This window comes from Salmo salar, chromosome 10 (assembly GCF_965601325.2).
Source record: "Salmo salar chromosome 10, fSalSal1, whole genome shotgun sequence".
Taxonomy (NCBI): domain Eukaryota; kingdom Metazoa; phylum Chordata; class Actinopteri; order Salmoniformes; family Salmonidae; genus Salmo; species Salmo salar.
The window spans coordinates 80,093,898-80,116,209 of NC_138300.1; the positions used below are offsets into that span (position 1 = coordinate 80,093,898).

The 22,312-nt window shown below is 43.4% G+C and overlaps 1 protein-coding gene across 1 annotated transcript; it reads left to right on the forward strand.

Moving 5' to 3' along the window:
* Positions 1-4,617: 4,617 nt before the first annotated feature.
* LOC106561023 (fez family zinc finger protein 1) lies at positions 4,618-7,551 on the forward strand. The gene is made up of 4 exons (XM_014124577.3): positions 4,618-5,775; positions 5,883-6,017; positions 6,370-6,502; positions 6,834-7,551. The coding sequence occupies exons 1-4, from the start codon at positions 4,993-4,995 to the stop codon at positions 7,085-7,087; spliced, it is 1,305 nt and encodes a 434-aa protein (XP_013980052.1). The 5' UTR covers positions 4,618-4,992; the 3' UTR covers positions 7,088-7,551.
* The last annotated feature ends 14,761 nt before the right edge of the window (positions 7,552-22,312 follow it).

The window sequence follows — 22,312 nt, forward strand, 5'->3', positions numbered from 1 at the left end:
AAGATTAGTGTGTTAAAATCTATTTTTGTAATTAACTCATAAAAGCTCAAGTCTAGGTATCTTATTTTAATTCAATAAATGAAATATTGAAAAAGAAATGGCATTGCACATCTCACTTTTAATATCCTCACTATCCTCTTCTCATTAATATCCTCACTATCCTCACTATCCTCTCTCATTAATATCCTCACTATCCTCTTCTCATTAATATCCTTACTATCCTCTTCTCATTAATATTCGCACAATCCTCTTCTCATTAATATCCTCACTATCCTCTTCTCATTAATATCCTCACTATCCTCTTCTCATTAATATCCTCACTATCCTCTTCTCATTAATATCCTCACTATCCTCTTCTCATTAATATCCTCACTATCCTCTTCTCCTTAATACCCTCACTATCCTCTTCTCCTTAATATCCTCACTATCCTCTTCTCCTCAATGTCCTCACTATCCTCTTCTCCTTAATATCCTCACTATCCTCTTCTCCATTAATATCCTCACTATCCTCTTCTCATTAATATCCTCACTGTCCTCCACTATCCTCACTATCCTCCTATAATATCCTCACTAATATCCTCACTATCCTCTTCTCATTAATATTCTCACTATCCTCTTCTCATTAATATCCTCACTGTCCTCACTATCCTCTTCTCCTAATAATATCCTCACTGTCCTCACTATCCTCTTCTCATTAATATCCTCACTATCCTCACTATCCTCTTCTCATTAATATCCTCACTATCCTCACTATCCTCTTGTCATTAATATTCTCACTATCCTCTTCTCATTAATATCCTCACTATCCTCTTCTCATTAATATCCTCACTATCCCCTTCTCATTAATATCCTCACTATCCTCTTCTCATGAATATCCTCACTATCCTCTTCTCATTAATATCCTCACTATCCTCTTCTCATTAATATCCTCACTATCCTCTTGTCATTAATTTTCTCACTATCCTCTTCTCATTAATATCCTCACTATCCTCTTCTCCTTAATATCCTCACTATCCTCTTCTCCTTAATATCCTCACTATCCTCTTCTTATTAATATCCTCACTATCCCCTTCTCCTTAATATCCTCACTATCCTCTTCTCATTAATATCCTCACTAACCTCTTCTCATTAATATCCTCACTATCCCCTTCTCATTAATATCCTCACTATCCCCTTCTCATTAATATCCTCACTATCCTCTTCTCATTAATATCCTCACTGTCCTCACTATCCTCTTCTCCTTAATATCCTCACTATCCTCTTCTCCTTAATATCCTCACTATCCTCTTCTCCTTAATATCCTCACTATCCCCTTCTCATTAATATCCTCACTATCCTCTCTCATTAATATCCTCACTATACTCTTCTCATTAATATCCTCACTATCCTCTTCTCATTAATATCCTCACTATCCTCTTCTCATTAATATCCTCACTATCCCCTTCTCATTAATATCCTCACTATCCTCTTCTTATTAATATCCTCACTATCCTCTTCTCATTAATATCTTCACTATCCCCTTCTCATTAATATCCTCACTATCCTCTTCTCATTAATATCCTCACTATCCTCTTCTCATTAATATCCTCACTATCCTCTTCTCATTACTATCCTCTTCTCATTAATATCCTCACTATCCCCTTCTCATTAATATCTTCAATATCCTCTTCTCATTTTAACCCCAAATCATTCTTAAGTAGCCTATCTAAAAAATGACTGTGTAACTCATTTAAGTTACTTTGTTGATTATTTGGACGTGATTTGGAAAATGATCATTTAGGTACCTTGGACTGCGGGGGGCAGTTACCCCGCACCACACTCACCTTAAATTTTACTGCTTTATTAAAAATGGACTATTTTTTTTATATCTCTAAACAAGTGGATTATGTATCTTTAGTCTTCCCTATGTAGGTAGATCTATAAAAAAAGTTTAGAGGTCTAATTTAAGAAGATGAGATACTGTACATAACTTTTTCTAATAGACAAAATATTAGATCAACTTACCTCAATCGTTTTGTTAGAGTGACTTAAAAAAAGAGCCAATTTTCATTTGTGCAAGAGTAGTGGCAAGTAGGGAAAGTGTTGAAAATGGTTTCTGTGAGAATGACAGGGAGGGGTGCTAGTTACTCCACGTTACCCTATCTCACATGACACAAAATAAGGTGTTGTTGAGTTTGTATTTTCAAAGAAATGCAAGTGAAGAGGAGAAACAGCATCAGGTAACCTCGCCCACGGTCCAGCCAAAGATTTTTTATAACTGACTGTGGTCCAGCTGTCCGTCTGTGTCGCCACAAGCATAACGTCGTTCTGCTGTGGAGTTAACCAATCAGGATATCCCCTTATTAATTACTGACAGCATGTAATTACTAAGTAGTTAATGGTCGGTTACTTACTTGATGATTGAAGCAGTGTTATAATTTACACAGTGTGAAGGCTTAAGTCTAGCCTACGTCCAATGTTTTGTTTCGTTTTGTTCGCCAGAAAGATTAATAAAAACTATTTAGGCTACACTGTACGAATAGGCCTATAAGCAATATGTTATGAGTTAATTTTCAAAATAAACCTAATAGGAGGCTACTGAAGGAGTTCAGCCTATTCTTTTTTCTTTCTTTTTTAATTAGGCCTGTTTGCCATCCGCAGAATTTTCACAACATAAACGATTATTTCGCATATTAAAGAAATGAATGTATGCAGTTAGGACTATTTATTTTTGGCTTTTAGTATATAGACCTAACCTTAAATTCTATCGGTGAAATATCAGTATTTTTTGGGGAGCTTTTCTTCAATCATTTTTTGCCTAAAAGGAAAGGGAAATAATACCGAATAATACAATTTATAATAATACATATTCATTGATTGAGATTAAAAATAGGCCTAACTGAATAATAATAATAAATATTATAAATAGGAATTATTATTATTATTATTATGCATCACTATTTATCCCTTGAGCTGCTTCTTTTACTACAATCACTGTGTTGGTTACCTAAATGATCCTTGCAATAGAAGTGAGCTGTATCGCATTCTGTTCATGCCAGTCTCAGAATTGAAGGAAAATAAAAAGTCCGGGGGGAAAAGAAAACACAAGGGATTAACGCCAGTTTATACCAATACTTTGTAATTATACGAGATTTTAATGTCAATCAACTGATTACAAATGATTTTAATTACGTGAAAGATGTTTAGGTCTGAATCCTTAGCACCGCATCAATGAATAGCAAGCCAAGCCATATGGGTTTCAGTCAGGTCTACAAAATGTTTAACTGAAAGAAATTCGAGCAGCACAAGAAAGCACCCCGCTGATTCTCTTTAAAAGGCTTTAGATTATAGGCTATTTGACACCAAACAGATAGCATTTTGAACACCAATTTGATTTGTTTCACGCAATAAACTTAGAATATCGTCACCTATTAATTTCTACAATCCGTATCATATAATGTATTGATTAATAATTACTCCAATAGTTATGTTATAATAATAATAATAATAATAATAGTAATAATAATGTAGTGTTGCTATTAGCGCTAATTCAATTAGAAGAAAAACGGAACGCCAACATATCTCTTTATTCTATTCCGTGACATTCCTTCATTCATTTCTCGGTATCCTATATTTTTAATTTCAATTGGAAGAAATCAAACAGTGTGAACAGTCTGAATAAAAGGTTATGTAACGGAACGCAGACAGTTTCAATCAATGCGCATAGTTACCTTGTTCATTTTCAGGATTATCATTGAGCATTCTTCTAGATATACCCAGATGAAACGTTCCACGGTATGACCAATATGACTTCAACCGGAACAGTGGACAAGCTTTCATTACTGTACATTCGCTAGAGTAGTTGTTGCTCGGATACATACACCTCTCCTGACAGCGCAAACCTATAGTCCTTGAGGCACATATGGAGCTCATCATGCACACCTCCGCAGTCCCACCGGCTCTGGGTTTACTAAGAGATAGGACATCGTTCTCACCTTGAGCTCCCTCGTGTATAGGTCTACTGGCAGACTGATACAAAAATGAATAGCTCTACTTGAATTAACTTAGTGTTTTATGAAAATACTGTAGCCTATATTCGATTTTATACAGTAGCCAAAATGTAAAGGCCCACACCATAAAACAAGCTTCAAAAGCATTTTATCAAAATGTATCCACTTTAATTCAGATTAGATTGTAATGTGTTCTGCATAGTGGGGTTTTCTTGTTGTTGGATTACTATAGAGACTATTATAATTGTTCATTAGGTTAAAAACGCAATGAGTAAAAGGTAGCTTCATGTGTCTGACCAATTTGAAAATATTGGCCTAGGACTAGGTCCTAATAGCTGAGTTATAGTATAGTAAAGAGGATTTATACATCTACTGCTTTGTACATTTTTATAAATAACAGTTCATCTTTAATATGAGCATAATACACATTCGTAAAACCAATGCCTATATTATTTTAGATTGTTGCATGCTTAAAATATCATGCACCAATTAAGATATCAAATTCGGATATGTCAAATATCGACACCTCTGACCCCACAGAGCGCCTGTCTTGTGCGATTTAAAATGATGTCACACGAAACCACAAGGGGAACTCAGATTTGCCAAACGCTTTACAGTTGCACAAGACTCCGGCCACCAAAGAACAGCTCCTTTGCGTCGCGGGTAAGACAAACGTTCTCGTAGCAGTAGCCTAGTAGATGGGCCACAAGTGGAGAATTGATGTAAGAGAATTGAGCAATTATCTACTTTACTTTTTCTTCTTGGGCGGTGACTATTGGTGAGGTCTTGGCTGCGTTATTGACTCAACACTTCTTATTGAGCAGTCGTGCTAGACATAAGTGCTGATTTTCCGGAATCAACGCAAGCGAGAACAGTGAGGGGGCTCGCGTCGACTCAGAGTGTGCCGAATGATGTCCTTTCTGTCGGGGCAGTGAGAAGGAATCAAAGGTATCTACAAAAGGACCACCAACGCCTGCTTTCCAAAGGTGTTGTTTTGAAAGTTATGGACAGTGCGCTCTATCACTCAGCGGGAATTTTCGGCACCCCCTCGGCTTCTGGAAACTTGACTGCGGGCGGAAACATGATCACCTCCACCAAGCCTCTCGCTTTTTCGATCGAACGGATTATGGCCAGGACGCCCGAGCCCAAGTCGATACCTTTCCCCAACCTGTTCCATCACAATCCGGTGGGCAAAGCGGACCCGAAACAGGCGCTCAACATGACTTCATCATCACTGCATTGCATGATACCATTAGTGCCATTGGCATACGAACCGGGTCATAAACTAAATATTAATGGATTAGATACGAGTCAATTTGACGCTTCCTCGTATAATTCAAATGAGTTGGTCAGCATTGGTTTGAACTATAAGAACGAACAACCAGATTTGAGCTCGTCGGTGGGACAATACAAACTTTTTCGACCACGGGTGGTAAACCAGTCATCTTTTCATGCCATGGGGGCTGTGTGCTACCTGAACTGCGGGCAGAGTGCATGCCCACCCCCAGCCAGCATCGTAAACATCCACCCCATGGCCTCCTACTTTCTCAACACTCCACTGCAGCATGCGCGCCAGAGAGCTTTCCTCGCGGAGAAAAATAAAGTGTCTCACTGTGCAGACAGATACGCATCCGGAGTTAAAGACATTTCCCAAACTCAACTCCATCACTACATGAAAGGGAGCGCACAGATTATATCGGACAAACTATTCAAGGGCTCTTCCAAATTGAACAGTGGTTTCCCAAGCGGCAAACCCAAAGTATTCACCTGCGAGGTTTGCGGAAAGGTAAGAACATCTATTTCGTACATTTGGTGGTCTCTGCCTTGCGGGCCTGCTTGATCATTTAAAATCGTTCACGTTAGAATCATAATATCTGCATGTTCTATTCACAGGTGTTCAACGCCCACTACAATTTAACGCGCCATATGCCCGTGCACACTGGAGCGAGACCATTCGTCTGCAAAGTATGCGGCAAGGGATTTCGACAAGCAAGCACCCTTTGTCGCCACAAAATTATTCATACTCAGGTATTCTATTCAATTATCATAATCATACCCAAAGCCATTCCTATGTTCTATGTTGTTTAAGCGAGGCTATATGAAAACCACAACATGGAACTTGGCCTGCATTATCGGTAAATTTGATAGAACAACGCATCAATGCCATTATTGTATTTTAGGCTAAAATATTAATATTTTTGCCTGATGTTGAATATAGGATTCTCAACGTTCACTTGTTTAACAGTAGGCTATAAACTATAGTGTAGTTTATCATATGCCTATATATCAGCAATTGTACTGTGTGCCTACAGCTTTAGTTGGAACCCAAATAATATTACATTTCTAAAATCACATTCATTTGTTCATATGCCCTTCACAGGAAAAGCCTCATAAATGCAACCAATGTGGAAAAGCGTTCAACCGGAGTTCAACTCTTAACACTCACACACGAATCCATGCAGGTTACAAACCCTTCGTCTGTGAGTTCTGCGGCAAAGGATTTCATCAAAAAGGTTATAAAGAATGTTAATGTTAAGTCTTCTGGATTATATGATTGGAAATGTACCTTGTTATGACCATTACTCGAGTTGTCCAAATAAAGTAGCCTAAATACATGGAATAATTTGCAATATCTGGATATGAGATTATTACTTATTCTGCTTTGAGAAGAAAATCTAGATTGCTTTCAGAACTGAATTTATGTTGCTCATTTCATTCAACTCAGATTAAATGTACAATGTATGCCTCAGTTTATGATTTGGATTAAAACGGAATTGACTGATAACTGTAGCACTGACTCTTCACAATATTTTTGACATCCACTTTCTTTTTTTTATCTTCAAGGTAATTACAAGAACCACAAATTGACGCACAGCGGGGAGAAACAGTTCAAATGCAACATCTGTAACAAGGCCTTCCACCAAGTGTACAACCTGACGTTCCACATGCACACGCACAATGACAAGAAGCCCTTCACGTGCCCGACTTGCGGCAAGGGATTCTGCCGGAACTTTGACCTGAAAAAGCACATGCGAAAACTACACGATCTCTCTGGATCCCAATCCCCTGCCACTCTCGCCACAGGCGAAACTGACTAAAAAGCTCCGAGGCTAAAATGCCAACCATGCGCCTTTACGCACACTGATTTGCCCAAATCTGGAATTACGCATGCGAGTTTAGACCGCGCCAAGATGTTGTGGACTATTCTATTAGTACATATTTTCCTTGAATTTGACATTATAATGTCACTATACTGTTGTTTTAAATCTCAGGATTACTGTAAAATGTCGATATTTATTTGAAACTTTATAGGCTAATAATTTAAGAGAATAATTGAAGACTATGTACAAATTATGTTTTGCTGTGATAAGTGTGGTAGCCTACCCCATTTTATATGATGCCCTTGATAAAGTTACATGATTTTCCAACACTTGTGTATATGCAAAGTTTTGCAGGAAACGAGTGTCTTTAACACATAGACCTATAGGCTACGTTTTTAAACAGGTGCACACACACTCAATAATTTAAGTTATGAAAATAAAATAATGACAATTAAATGAAACTCTGTATATGTCATATTGTGTCCGATATCCTATTTGACTGACATGTTTAAGAAAAAGGAGTTCCATTATTTAGAAAGTGATAGACATAGCCTAGGCCAAAATATTCCATAATGGTGAGAGGAAGTATTCGGATAATAATAACAGTAGTAGTATTAGTAGTAATAATAATAGCCTAATATAACTTTACTGTTATTATTGTCATCATCATCATCATAGGCCTACGACTGTTGTAGTGATTATTAAGTCTATATCATCATCATCAGTTGCTGGGGTTTTTTTTCTATTAAAAAAATGTTGGGTTTTCTTTTTTGCTTGTATGGAGGATAATCAGTGCCACTTTAAAAATGAAATGCTAAATTGGAATATCAAAATGACAAATGCATTTATATTTTCATATCAGTGTGCATGATTCATGTCACATTGAAATTGCAGTGTTAAAATGACAATCGAAAATTCTAAATGAAAACGCTAAATGGAACATCGAAAATGGTAAACAGAATATTATAAATGTAATGTTCAAAGTGAAATGGAAAGTGCTTGTTTTCATTTTCTAACTGCCCAATGTACAATTTTCTCTTTTCATTTTCAAAGTGTATGCAAATTGCTTCCTGGAGGCTGAACCACGAGATAAACATGACTCCACCATGCATTGCTGCATCCTAGCCACGTCACACTCTCTGTGCATTGATTTGAGTGTAAACAACAGGGTTCAGACCCGATTTCCTTTACACCAAAATAACATTTAGCATGCTACCCCAAAGCCTAGGCAATTTAGCTTGGGGAGCCAATGCAATTTTTCTTGTCTCAGGCAAAGTTACTCAACATCAGACATCGTTACTCATCACAGGTGCTTGGTCACTGAACCACCTTTGTTACACAAGCAGCTACTTGACCACACCGCAGGCACACTTTGAAAGAGAACAATAATCACAACACCATCACAAGACAGACTCCTCAGGCTCAGATGGGTCTCTGTGAAGTGGAGGAGGTCAAAGGATGCTGCATTGTAACTGAGGTTGTTCAGTGACCACACATGCACGATTAGTATGTCTGACCTGAAAAAAATACAGTTTCAATTTCACTTTACACATTGCATATACACGTTTTTGCCATTTACCATTTTTGTTCAGAATACATTTTTACCTGCCAATTTTAAATCAGACTTTTTCGCTTTGCAATTGACGTTGCATTAATCATGCACACTGATATGAAAATATAAATGCGTTTATCATTTAAAAATTCATAGTAAAGCTGGGATATTTAATTGAAACAATAATAAAGCGGTCATCCCGCCTCTGTTTGGGGAAAATGCTGAGTGATGGGCCTAGAGAAATGTAGTCTTCTGTGGCCATACCTCCAAAGTTACGTTGTCACACCTCGTTTGGCGGTCCGGATAATTTTGTGTTAGCCAGAATGGCTACAATGGTCCGCTGGATTCCAGCAGCTACATTTTGACTGGATGTTTGAATTCAAGAACCCTACCCCCCACATGCCTGTGAAAGGTGTGCTGCATGTAATGTTCATCACTGCTTTCCTAGTAGATGAAGGCATTACAACTGCACTGCTTGAACACTACAAAAAAAATAAGTTACGGCTATGGTCAGCTCTAGCCTTTTGGAGCCATAAGCGAGATTTTGGTTGATGGCCCCCCTCTTGATGACTGAGAGAAACATGTAAGATTTAATGTTAATTTCCTGAAACACATTTCGCCATGGGGCATAGAGAAAATGTTGCAGTTTAAAGCACATTTTCTGCAGTTCTACACATTTTGCCACACGGAGAGAAAATGTAGCAATTTTATAACACATTTCATGCAATTCTACTTACTTTATTTTGCCATGGGGCAGAGATACATTTTAGCAATTTTAAAGGATATTTCCAGAAATTCTACCCATTTGGCCATGGGTTGGAGAAACATTTCACTTATGTCGCTTATGCCTGGAGCCAGCCCTGGTTATGGCATTTTTTATTTTTTTTAAAACATTTATTTAACTAGGAAAGTCAGTTAAAAACAAATTCTTATTTACAATGACGGCCTACACCTGCCAAACCCGGACGATGCTGGGCCAATTGTGCGCCACCCTATGGGACTCACAATCACGGCTGGTTGCGATACAGCCTGTATTCAAACCAGGGTGTCTGTAGTGACGCTTCAAGCACTGAGATGCAGTGCCTTAGACCGCTGCGCCACTCGGGAGCCACTCGGGAGTCTACCTACAGGCTATAGTAAATGTTTAGTGTATCAAGTGTAGCCAACAGTCTGTGATTTATTGAAATTGAAAGTCACCACAAACACTGCATACATACACATATTTTGATGGGGTTTTAATCATTGATATTAACCCCGGATTGCTGAAGCTATGTATTTTCTTTCTCCATCCAAGCAAGGCATTTGATTGGTTTGACGTGTTGCAAAGCCCCTTTGTAGCTGCTTTCTGTAATGGACTTTACCAGGCTTTACCAGGCTTTCCGAAAAGGGAAGCCTGGTTCTCGACGAGGCTAAGAGACATGTCACCACACTCAAATTCATAGACAAAGCTATGGATGCAAGGGCTGACCATCCACAATAGCAAAATTACAGTTTTAACCATGTTTTGAGGCTATACAGGGTTTGTTTACATTTACATTGTTTACAAACATTTGGGGTAAATCAAGCTTGTATTTTGGGTTCTGATGAGGTACAACAGTTGAACTAAGCTCATAAAGCATATTCTTCAAGAATCAATGGTAGCCTATATATCATTTATTTATAAATCCAAAAATGGATGTAGCAACTAAGGATTCTAGCTTTAAGCATTTCATTTTCAAAGTGGCACTGATTATCCTCCATAAGGATTTTATCATAATGGTCAGTTTTGAATGAAGTTAAAAAGTTATGTAGCCTCCAGTGATGTAGGCTTACATGCAATGTAAGGGATGTAGGTCAGGCAAGCTATAAGTCTTTAGGACTCTTGTGGGCAGTGTTTAGAAATACCAGTCCACCTGTTAACCCATGTAGCAAAATAGGCTATGATTAAGCAATACTCGTCTGCAAATACGAGTCATTTGCGAACACCGTGGCAAAATGTCAAGCGCGGTTTTATTAGGGGGGGAAAATTCCTATTTGCAGTACACTGACAGGCAACATCACCTGACCTTGTGGCCCTGCACCTAACATGCCAAAGGAATGTTACATTTCAGGATTCCAACTTGGAACGACTTTCATGCACATGGTATATTCCGAGGTTTGAGCTCATAGGCTAGCTTTTAATTATATGCAACTGATCTTAAATTATCATAGGGTTTTCTTCAATCAGGATAGGCTATACTCCAAATTGAAAATAATAATTTGGAATAAGGTGGTGAATTATTCAATTGGGACAATCAGTGAATGTGCCAATGGGTTTTTTTTGGAGCCACATTTTTGGCAGAATTTGGTCGTGTTCCACTGCTTAGACGTTGCATGCATCAACCAAACAGTTGCGTGCCACATCATTGACTGTGTCAAGAACTGACAGATTGCTATAACATATGATGTTGTTAGCTGAAAGGTAAAATACCTGTCCAGGCATTGTAAGTTCTGACAACATCTAATCAATGGAACACTACCTAATGGGCATGTTTGAGTGGTAAGCCTAAAGCAACTGACTGTAGACAAAAGTTGAGCAGTGAAGTCGGTGGAGGTGCATCAGCGACAGCCGAAAGGCAGACACTAATGTGGTTTTCCAACAGCAAGGCTCAGATCAACATGGCAGTGTTGTCATTGTTTATTTATTTTTATATACAGTACCAGTCAAAAGTTTGGACACACCTGCTCATTCCAGGGTTTTTCTTTATTTTTACTATTTTCTACATTGTAGAATAATAGTGAAGACATCAAAACTATGAAATAACACATATGGAATCATGTAGTAACCAAAAAAGTGTTAAACAAATCAAATACGAAATATATTTTGATTTGTTTAACACTTTTTTGGTTACATGATTCCATATGTGTTATTTCTACAATGTAGAAAATAGTAAAAATAAAGAAAAACCCTGGAATGAGTAGGTGTGTCCAAAGTTTTGACTGGTACTGTATGTATATATATATAGAGAGAGATATATAGCTATTGAAATTCAAAGTAAAAAATGTAAATTAATAAATTAAGGTAAAGAAAATGTACCAATTTTATAGAAAACTAAAGGGTGTGCAATGTAACTCTCTATGTAAATTGGAAAATCTGCCGTTTCCAGCAGCAAGTCATTTACAACATTAACAATGTCTGCACTGTATTTCTGATTAATTTGATGTTATTTTAATGGATCATTCTTTTTGCTTTTCTTTCGAAAATAAAGATATTTCTAAGTGACCCCAAACTTTTGAACGGTAGTGTACATATGAGATGATTAATGCCAGACTAGTGTTCCATTCCTTAAAGTGGCCAGTGATTTCAAGTCTATGCCTATAGGCAGCAGCCTCTAATGTGGTTGTGATGGCTGTTTAACAGTCTGATGGCCTTGAGATAGGTGTTTTTCAGTCTCTCGGTCCCAGCTTTGATGCACCTGTACTGAACTCGCCTTCTGGATGATAGCGGGGTGAACAGGCAGTGGCTCGGGTGGTTAATGTCCTTGATTATCTTTTTGGCCTTCCTGTGACATCGGGTGTTGTAGGTGTCCTGGAGGGGGGGTAGTTTGCCCCCGGTAATGCGTTGGGCAGACCACACCACCCTCTGGAGAGCCTTGCATTTGCCGGCGGTGCAGTTGCCGTACCAGGCGGTGATACAGCCCGACAGGATACTTTCATTTGTGCGTCTGTAAAAGTTGTTGAGGGTTTTAGGTGACAAGCCAAATTTCTTCAGGCTCCTGAGGTTGAAAAGGCTCTGATGTGCCTTCTTCACCACACTGTCTGTGTGGATGGTCCATTTCAGTTTGTCAGTGATGTGCACGCAAAGGAACTTGAAGCTTTCCACCTTCTCCACTGCGGTCCCATCAATGTAGATAGGGGGGTGCACCTTCTGCTGTTTCCTGAAGACACAATCATCTCCTTTGTTTTGTTGACGTTGAGTGAGAGGTTGTTTTCCCGACACCACACTCCCAGAGCCCTCACCGCCTCCCTTTAGGCTGTCTCGTCATCGTTGGTAATCAAGCCTACTTCTGTTGTGTCGTCTGCAAACTTGATGATTGAGTGGAGGTGATGTTTCCTACCTTCACCATCCGGGGTTGGCCCGTCAGAAGGTCCAAGAATCAGTTGCACAGGGCAGGGTTCAGACCCAGGACCTCGAGCTTAATGATAAGCTTGGAGGGTACTATGGTGGTGAATATAGTCTATAAACAGCATTCTTACATAGGTATTCCTCTTGTCCAGATGGGGTAGGGCAGTGTGCAGAGTAATGGTGATTGCATCGTCAGTGGATCTATTGGGGCAGTAAGCAAATTGAAGTGGGTCTAGGGTGGCAGGTAAGGTAGAGGTGATATGATCCTTGACTAGTCTCTCAAAGCACTTCATGATGCCAGAGGTGAGTGCTTGGTGGCGATAGTCATTAAGTTCAGTTACCTTTGACTTCTTGGGTACAGGAACAATGGTCGCCATCTTGAAGCATGTGGGGACAGCAGACTGGGATAGGGAGAGATTGAATATGACCGTAAACACACCAGCCAGCTGGTCTGCGCCGTCTGGGCCGGCAGTCTTGCGAGGGTTAACACGTTTAAATGTTTTACTCATGTCGGCCACGGAGAAGGAGAGCCCACAGTCCTTGGTAGCGGGCCACATTGGTGCCACTGTGTTATCCTCAAAGCGTGCAAAGAATGTGTTTAGCCTGTCCGGAAGCAAGATGTCGGTCTCGGCGACGTGTCTGGTTTTCCTTTTGTAGTCTGTGATTGTCTGTAGTCCCTGCCACATACATATCGTGTCTGAGTCGTTGAATTGCGACTCCACTTTATCTCTATACTGACGTTTAGCTTGTTTGATTGGCTTGCAGAGTGAATAACTACACTGTTTATATTCTGCCATATTACCAGTCGCCTTGCCATGCCATGTTAGAATTACCTTTGGCAGCAATTACAGCTGTAAGTCTTTCTGGGTAAGTCTCTAAGAGCTTGGCACTCCTGGATTGTAAAATATTTACACGTTATTCTTTAAAAAATTCTTCAAGCTCTGTCAAGTTGGTTGTTGGTCATTGCTAGATAGCCATTTTCAAGTCTTCCCATAAATTCAAGCCGATTTTAAGTCAAGACTGTAACTGTAATTTTAAAGTCAGACCTACAGAGATGGTCTCAATGCACAAATTCAAACTCTTTTCAGACATGAATTTCCATCATTAAGATGAACATACTTCCTCTGATAAACTTCTACAGCTCTAGGATCCCCCTCTCACCCCCACTGGGATATTAGAAGAAACTGCATCCCCAATGTCCCAATGGCCTGGCGCCCCCTGGAGGAAAATTTAGCAAAGCCGTACAGGCTCCAAGATCAGGTATATTTCAATATCTCTATCAAAAAAGCCAAACTCACCTTTGGCCATATCATCACGCAAATGCTTACAATATGGCGTTCAATGGGGAGCCATTGAAAATATATTATTAATCATCAACCCCATATGCCATTGTTTAATAATTACAGTCTCATTTTGGGTTGGGTGGCCAGCCAATATCTTTTCCAGCTTGGAGTGAGAGAGGAATTCATACTCTCTCTGACATTGTGGAGTGTTGTTGCCTACGTGTGTTGAATAAAGCAATACAATCTGGCTGGGTCTTCATTTTTCTTTTTTTTTTACCTACGTGCTTATGGAGTACCCTGGGGTTCTGATCTATTATCTCATCCTATCCACAAAATAATGACAGCAAGGGTAAGTAAGGGCATAGTCTCCAAATTATATATATTCAAACCAACATATTACCAATCCATTCAAAATGGAACAAAGATATACCAGCAGTAAATATTAACTATTACTGTCTGGTCCCAACATCATATTTTCATCAATAAACTCAAATCACCAAAGGACCCACTACAATTTTGCCCATGTGAGTTATGCTACTCCAAAACACTTTTCCAGATGAACATAAACTCAACCCCGGTCTGTATGCTCTGTATGCTCTGTCCCTATGGTACTCCTGGCACATTTATTCATATGGTCTGGAATGCCCAGAGGTTTTCTTCTTTGTCATTATCAGGCATTTTATCTAAACCCATCCCATGTCTGCCCAATGTGCTACTGCTTAATGATGACTTCACTGACCTTAACATACAGGCAGAGAAGGCCCAACAGCAGCCAAGAGAATGGTTGCCTTACAATGGCAAGACCCACACACACTGCCACATCAGAAATGTATTTATTTATTTATTCATAAACATAGCTCTGCCTAAACTGTCAATCTCTTGACTGCATGGTACAAAATCAGAGGATATTAACATATGGACGACAATACTTGGCAGTATGAAATCATTACTTTAAGATATGTACTTAAATAAGCAGATCCTGTTAGGGATGCACGATATATCAGTGAACATATCGGAATCGGACGATATTAGCTAAAAATGCCAAAATCAGCATCGGCCCGATGTCTAGTTTAACGTCGATGTGCAAAACCAATGTCAAAGCTGACAAGCATACCTATATAAGGTAGGTAGGTACAAGATGTAATGACGCCACATAAAATGTTGCACTACACGTGCAACACAGCATTCCTAACCTAGCCCACAATGTCTACTGTGTGGATCGAGCAGTCCAAATGTCGAGCAGTCATTTGAAAGAGTAAGAACATTTCAGCGAGACAACTCAAAGGCGAAATCCATTACCGCCAAGATAATGCAATTCCTTGCCCTTGACAATCACCCGTTCTCTGTCGTGGGTGATGTTGGCTTTCACCGACTGGTCAAGCACCGGTACACACTACCAAGTGCGCTATTTTTCAGATGTTGCCCTACCGGAGTTACACAGTAATAGTGTCAATGCTATTAGCTTCACGAATTACATTTGGACCGCGATATCAGCCCCATGAGCATGCTGACTTTGACAGCACAGTGGGTCGTCGAGGATTTCGTATTGCATGCTCATGAATGTGCTGGTTGTCATACTGTTGCTGCCATTTCAATGGCATTTGAGAACATGTTTGAAACTTGGTAACATGAACACACTAGCTAGCTCCATTCAAACAACTGACTCGAGAAATAAGCTCATCAACTGCGCCTACAGCAGACGTGATACCCTCTGTCATGGCATTGAAATGCCTGCTCAACAAAACTGCCGACACAGGCTGTGAACAAGCGATTCAGTGGCATTCTCTCTTTACTGTGTCGCCACCATGCTCGGTGCTATGTACAAGGACCACTACTTCGATGCAGACAAGAAACAAGGTTTACGTGAAATGTTACATACACAGCTGGACAAGATGGAAACGGACACTGTGACAGTGCGCACCGAGGAAGAGAGGCCACGGACAGACAGAGCTGAAACTTCACTGCTTGACATGTATGATGAAATCATGGTTGAGAATTAAACGACAGAACAAATGAACAACGAAACAGCACAGCAAGTAAGTGTTGGTAATTGGGACATACGTAAATGCCAACAAAATAACTTTTTGTTGTGTGTGTAACCTTTATTTAACTAGGCAACTCAGTTAAGAACAAATTCTTATTTACAATGACGGTCTACCCCGGCCAAACCCGGACGACGCTGGGCCAAGTGATTGGGAGTCCCTATAGAACTCCCAATCACGGCCGGATGTGATACAGCCTGGATTCGAACCAGGGACTGTAGTGACGCCTCTTGCACTGAGATGCAGTGCCTTAGACCACTGCGTCCATGTGTGTGTGTTAACTATTTAACTGTACTAGAATGCTTAAAAGGCCGCAAACACTTGAAATATCGGTTATTGGTACCGTTTATTTTTTGGGCAAGAAAATATTGGATATCGTTATTGGCCAAATATGTCATATCGGTGCATCACTAGATCCTGTGGGTGGGATTGGGTGGGGGATGTGTATTTCTGTTTGTTTGTGTTTTTTGGTTTTATAAACAATTATAAAAACATGATCACAAAAAGCTGTAAATAGGCCACTCAGGAACATTCACTGTCATCTTCGTAAGCAACTCCAGTGTATATTTGGCCTTTTGTTTTAGGTTATTGTCCTGCTGTGAATTTGTCTGTGTTAGATTTGCCCCAAACAAAATGCTTTATTTTTTGTTCATTATTGCAAACATATTTTTGAATATTTCTATATTTTCTTTTCACTCTGTCATTTAGGTTAGTATTGTGGAGTAACTACAATGTTGTTGCTCCATCCTCAGTTTTCTCCCATCACAGCCATTAAACTCTGTGACTGTTTAAAAGTCACCAATTGGTGTCACGCTGGCATGAAGGGATCGGTAGACAGGTGCAGGAATTCGTAATAGCATTTTTTATTTTCCCAAATTACAGCGTGCCATGTAAAGGCATGGGAACGAAGACCAAACAAACACGTATACAAAACACAGGGTTAAAACCCAAACAAAATAGCGAGGAGTACCTTGAATAAATAACACTAGCGCACAATGATTAACACACGAGACGAGACCCGTAATCATCTGCGCACTCCACAATGGCACGAAAGCCAAAACAACATGGCACAGGTACTCACATGACCAATGGACATTGTTACAGTTATCGACAGGACAATGGTGAACAAAGGGCACACTTTTACAACGACTAATCAATGGAAATAGGAGCCAGGTGTGCGTAATGAAAGTTCCTGAGGGATCCGTGACAATTGGCCTCATGGTGAAATCCCTGAGTGGTTTCATTCCTCTTCGGCAACTGAGTTAGTAAGGGTGCCTGTATCTGTCACACCCTGATCTGTTTCACCTGTCTTTGTGATTGTCTCCACCCCGTCCAGGTGTCGCTGATCTTCCCCATTATCCCTTGTGTATTTACACCTGTGCTCTCTGTTTTGTTTCATCAAGCCTACCAGCATTTTCCTTCTGCTCCTGTCTCTCAATTGTTCCTGTTTCCTAGTTTTCCCTGTGTTGACCATTCAGCCTGCCCTGACCCTGAGCCTGCCTGCCATCCTGTACCTTTGCCCCACCTTTCTGGATTACTGACCTTTGCCTGCTCTGACCCTGAGCCCGCCTGCCGTCCTGTACCTTTGTCCCACCTATCTGGATAACTGACCTCTGCCTGCCTTTAGCCTGCCCCTGTTCGATTAATAAACTGTTGTTACTGCGTCTGGGTCTTACTTGAAACGTGATAGTACGAACTGGCCATGACTGACCCAGCAGACTCGGACCAGCTGCGCAATGCCATCTCCTCCCAAGGAGCCACCATTGGTAGGCACGAGGAATTGCTTTGTGGCCTTATGGAGGGGTCCACACCTTGGCCAAACGCCATGACCGGGCGTTGGACATTTTGCTGGAGTAATTCCGTGGGTTGGCTGGGAGGCAGCCTACTATGACGGTAACCTCACAGCCCCTCAGTAACTCGGCTGTCAGCAGTGCCGCCTCACCGGTCACTCCGCCTTCCCGGAGTGACCGCTTCTATGGAGAGCCGGGCACTTGTCGGACGTTTCTAGCTCAGTGTGCCCTCATCTTCGAGCTTCAACCCTCCTCCTTCCCCTCGGACCGCTCTAAGATAGCGTACCTTATCACACTGATGTCCGGGAGGGCGCTCGCCTGGGCTACTGCTGTATGGGAGCAACAGCCAGCCATATGCATCAGTCTGGACGCGTTCGTGGGAGAGGTCAAGAAGGTGTTTGACGCCCCATTCTCTGGGAGAGAGGCTTCCCGGAAGCTACTCCAGCTTCGGCAGGACGGTGGATTTCAGCACGTTGGCAGCTGAGAGTTCCTGGAACCAGGAAGTGCTGTTTGACATGTTCCTACACGGAGTCTTGGAGGAGGTCAAGAACGAGCTTGCAGCCCGGTAGTTACCGATGGATCTCGATTCCCTTATCGCCTTGACCATCAGGATCGATGGGTGACTACGGGAACGACGGAGGGAGAGGAGATTCGATTTCAATCGCCCATCCAAGAATTCCACCTCGCCTCCGAGGCATCCCAGAACTCCCAGACGGTCCCGTTGCCAAGATAACCCGAGGCTACCTGAGGTCCCCGAGAGTCATCAAAGACGGCCTAGTCACCATTTCCCGAGCCTATGCAACTAGGCAGAGCTGGGTTGTCTCCAGCGGAATGGCTATACAGGCTCAACACTAAGAGTTGCATGTATTGCGGGACTCATGGTCATTTTGTGTCCTCTTGTCTGTTAAAAGACCATGCTCACCGGTAGGAGCGAGTACTCTGGTGGGCCATATGGAGAGGTTTTCTGCTTCCCTTACTCGCACTTCGTTTCATGCCATTCTCTTCGACTCTGGGGCTGATGAGAGCTTTTTGGACCCTACCCTGGCTTCCGAGCTAGGCATCCCCACTCAGCATTTCTCTATTCCTATGGACGTTAGAGTGCTGAACGGGCGCTCTATAGGCTGGGTCACCCACAACACCACTCCCATCAACCTATGTGTGTCAGGGAACCACAGCGAGGCTATCCAGTTCCTGCTCATTAAGTCTCCTCAGATTCCTGTGGTATTGGGATTCTCCTGGCTCCAGCGACACAATCCCCTCATTAACTGGTCTACCGGTGCCATCATGGGCTGGAGCCTGTTCTGCCACACCCATTGCCGGAAGTCAGCACAACCTGCCCTGGGACGTCTTCCTGGGGGCTCGGAAGTTGCCCCGGACCTCTCTGCCATTCCCGCAGAGTACCACGACCTCCGGGAGGTGTTCAACAAGGCCCAGGCAACTTTGCTTCCACCGCACCGACCATATGACTGTGGGATTGACCTTATCCCTAGCACTACTCCGCCCCGGGGATGACTGTTCTCTCTGTCGGGACCAGAGACCAAGGCGATGGAGACCTACATTGGGGACTCCCTAGCTGCAGGATTCATCCGTCCTTCTTCCTCTCCCGCCGGTACAGGGTTCTTCTTTGTGGAGAAGAAGGACAAGACCCTGCCCCCGTACATTGACTATCGGGGTCTCAATGACATAACGGGGAAGAACCGCTACCCCTCATCTCCTCAGCCTTCGAGCCGCTCCAGGTGGCCACCGTATTTTCCAAGCTGGATCTACAGAATGCTTACCACCTGGTGCGGATACGGGAAGGGGACGAGTGGAAGACCGCCTTCAACACGAGTATCTGGTCATGCCATACCAACGCCCCTGCTGTGTTCCAGGTTCCGGTTAGTGATGTTCTCCACGACATGTTAAACCGGTTCGTCTTTGTCTACCTTGATGACATCCTCGTCTTCTCCCGCTCCACCCAAGAAAGCAGAAAAGTGCGAGTTACATCGCTCCACCATCCCTTTTCTGGGTTACATCATCACTGCAGGGAGTGTACAAATGGATGCCGGGAATGTGAGAGCGGTAGTGGATCGGGCCCAGCCTACTTCCAGGGTGCAGCTGCAACATTTCCTGGGGTTTGCCAACTTCTATCACCGCTTTATCCCGGGGTTACAGCACCCTGGCTTCCCCCCTGTCAGCACTCACCTCGCCCAAGGTTCCGTTCATGTGGTCTCCAGCTGCTGACCGGGCATTCCGGGACCTCAAACATCGCTTCACCACAGTTCCCATCTTGGTTCATCCTGACCCGTCCCGTCAGTTCGTGGTGAAGGCCGATGCTTCGGATGTCAGAGTGGGGGCTGTCCTGTCCCAGTGTTCTGCCCTGGACCTCAAGCTACATCCCTGCTCCTTCTTCTCCCATCGCCTCAATGCCACGGAGAAGAACTACGATGTGGGGAATCGTGAGCTTCTCGCAGGGAAGATGACTATGGAGGAATGGAGGCACTGGCTTGAGGGGGCTGAACATCCATTCATCGTGTGGACCGACCACAAGAACCTGGAGTATCTCCACACCACCAAGCGCCTCAATTCCAGGCAAGCTAGATGGGCCCTGCTGTTCACATGGTTCAACTTCTCCCTCTCGTACTGGCCGGGATCCAAGAATATCAAGCCGTGTGCGCTGTCACGCCACTATAGCCCCAAGACTACTACCCCGAAACCCGAGACCATCCTTCCCACTTCGTGCCTGTTGACAGCACTCAGCTGGGGAATAGGGAAGCAGGTCCGTGAGGTGCAGCGTTCCCAGCCGAACCCCTGACAACCGGATGTTCGTTCCTGACGCCGTCCTCTCCACGGTCCTCCAGGCTTGCCTGCCACCCGGGCTCCCCTTCAGACCCTGGCTTTTGGTGGCCTACCATGGTCCTAGACGTGTTCGCATTCGTCGCCGCTTGCACGGTTTGTGCACAGAACAAGACTCCTCGGCAGGCTCTGGCTGGTCTCCTCCAACCTCTGCCTGTCCCTCACCGTCCCTGGTCTCACATCTCCCTGGACTTTGTCACGGGTCTTCCCCTGTCTGATGGCAACACTGCCATCCTCACTGTGGTGGATCGGTTTTCCAAAGCCACCCACTTCATTCCTCTCCCCAAACTACCCTCTGCCAAAGAGACGGCCCAGCTCATGGTGCAGCATGTCTTCTGGATCCATGGTCTACCAGTAGACATGGTCTCCGACCGGGGTCCTCAGTTCTCGTCCAAGTTCTGGAAGGCGTTCTGTACCCTCATTGAGTCGTCGGCCAGTCTGTCCTCCGGGTTCCACCCCCAGTCCAATGGCCAGTCGGAGCGAGCCGACCAGGACGTAGAGACTACTCTGCGCTGCCTGGTCTCTGCCAACCCGGCCACCTGGAGCCAGCAGCTTGTGTGGGTCGAATATGCCCACAGGTGTCTGTCGTTGTCTCTGATTGGAAGCCATACTTAGGCAGCCTGTTTTCCTTTAGGGGTGGTTATTTTCTGTTTAGTTATTGTACCTGACGGAACTGTTGGTCGTGTTTGTTATTTTGTTGTTTCAAGTGCATTCATTAAAATTCTAAAGATGAGCACTATACAAGCTGCACCTTGGTCTGTTCAATACGACGTATGTGACAGAACCACCCACCATAAGAAGACCAAGCAGCGTGGGAGGAGGAGTAGGACCGAGCACTATGGCTTGGAGTCATGGACCTGGGAAGAAATCCTGGATGGGGCAGGACCGTGGACAAGGCCGGGAGAGTATTGCCGCCCGCCGGAGGAGATAGAGGCAGAGAAGGCGGAACGGCGTTACTGGGAGGAACGGCTGGAATGGCAAGAGGAGGCTGAGAGGCAGCATACGGGTAGTTTGGCTAGGTCAGGGGGGAGCCCTGACCTAACTTCCCGGGCGTACAGAAGAGAGCCGTGGAGCAAACCGGAGCCAAGAAAGGAGTCAAGCGCTGAGTTCGACGCGAGATTCCGGGAAATGGTACTGGCGGGGAGGGCACTGCGGAGTGGGCGTGCAGAGGGGCGAGAAATGCATTACGGGGTGATGCGCAGTATCTCGCCCATCCGCACGCACAGTCCGGTGCGGTCGGTACGGGCAACGCAGCGTTGCCAGGCGAGCCGGCAGCCAGGAAGAAGTGCGCCGCCGGCTCAATGCATCTGGCCGCCAGTGCGTCTCTTCGGCCCAGTTTATCCTGCGCCTGCTCTACGCACGGCAGCCCTCATTCTCCAGCACAGCCCAGTTCGCCCTGTGCCAGCGCTCCGCCCGTGCCGGGCTACAGTGACCATCCAGCCAGGATGGGATGAGTCAGCCCTGAGCTCCAGACCTCCGGTGCGCCTCCACGGCCCAGTGTGCCTTGTGCCTGCTCTGCGCACCCAGTCTCCTGTGCGTCTCCCCAGTCTGGTGAGACCGGTTCCAGCTCCTCGTAGGAAGCCTCCAGTAATGATCAACGGTCCAAAGCCTCCAGCGATGATCCATGGCACGAAGC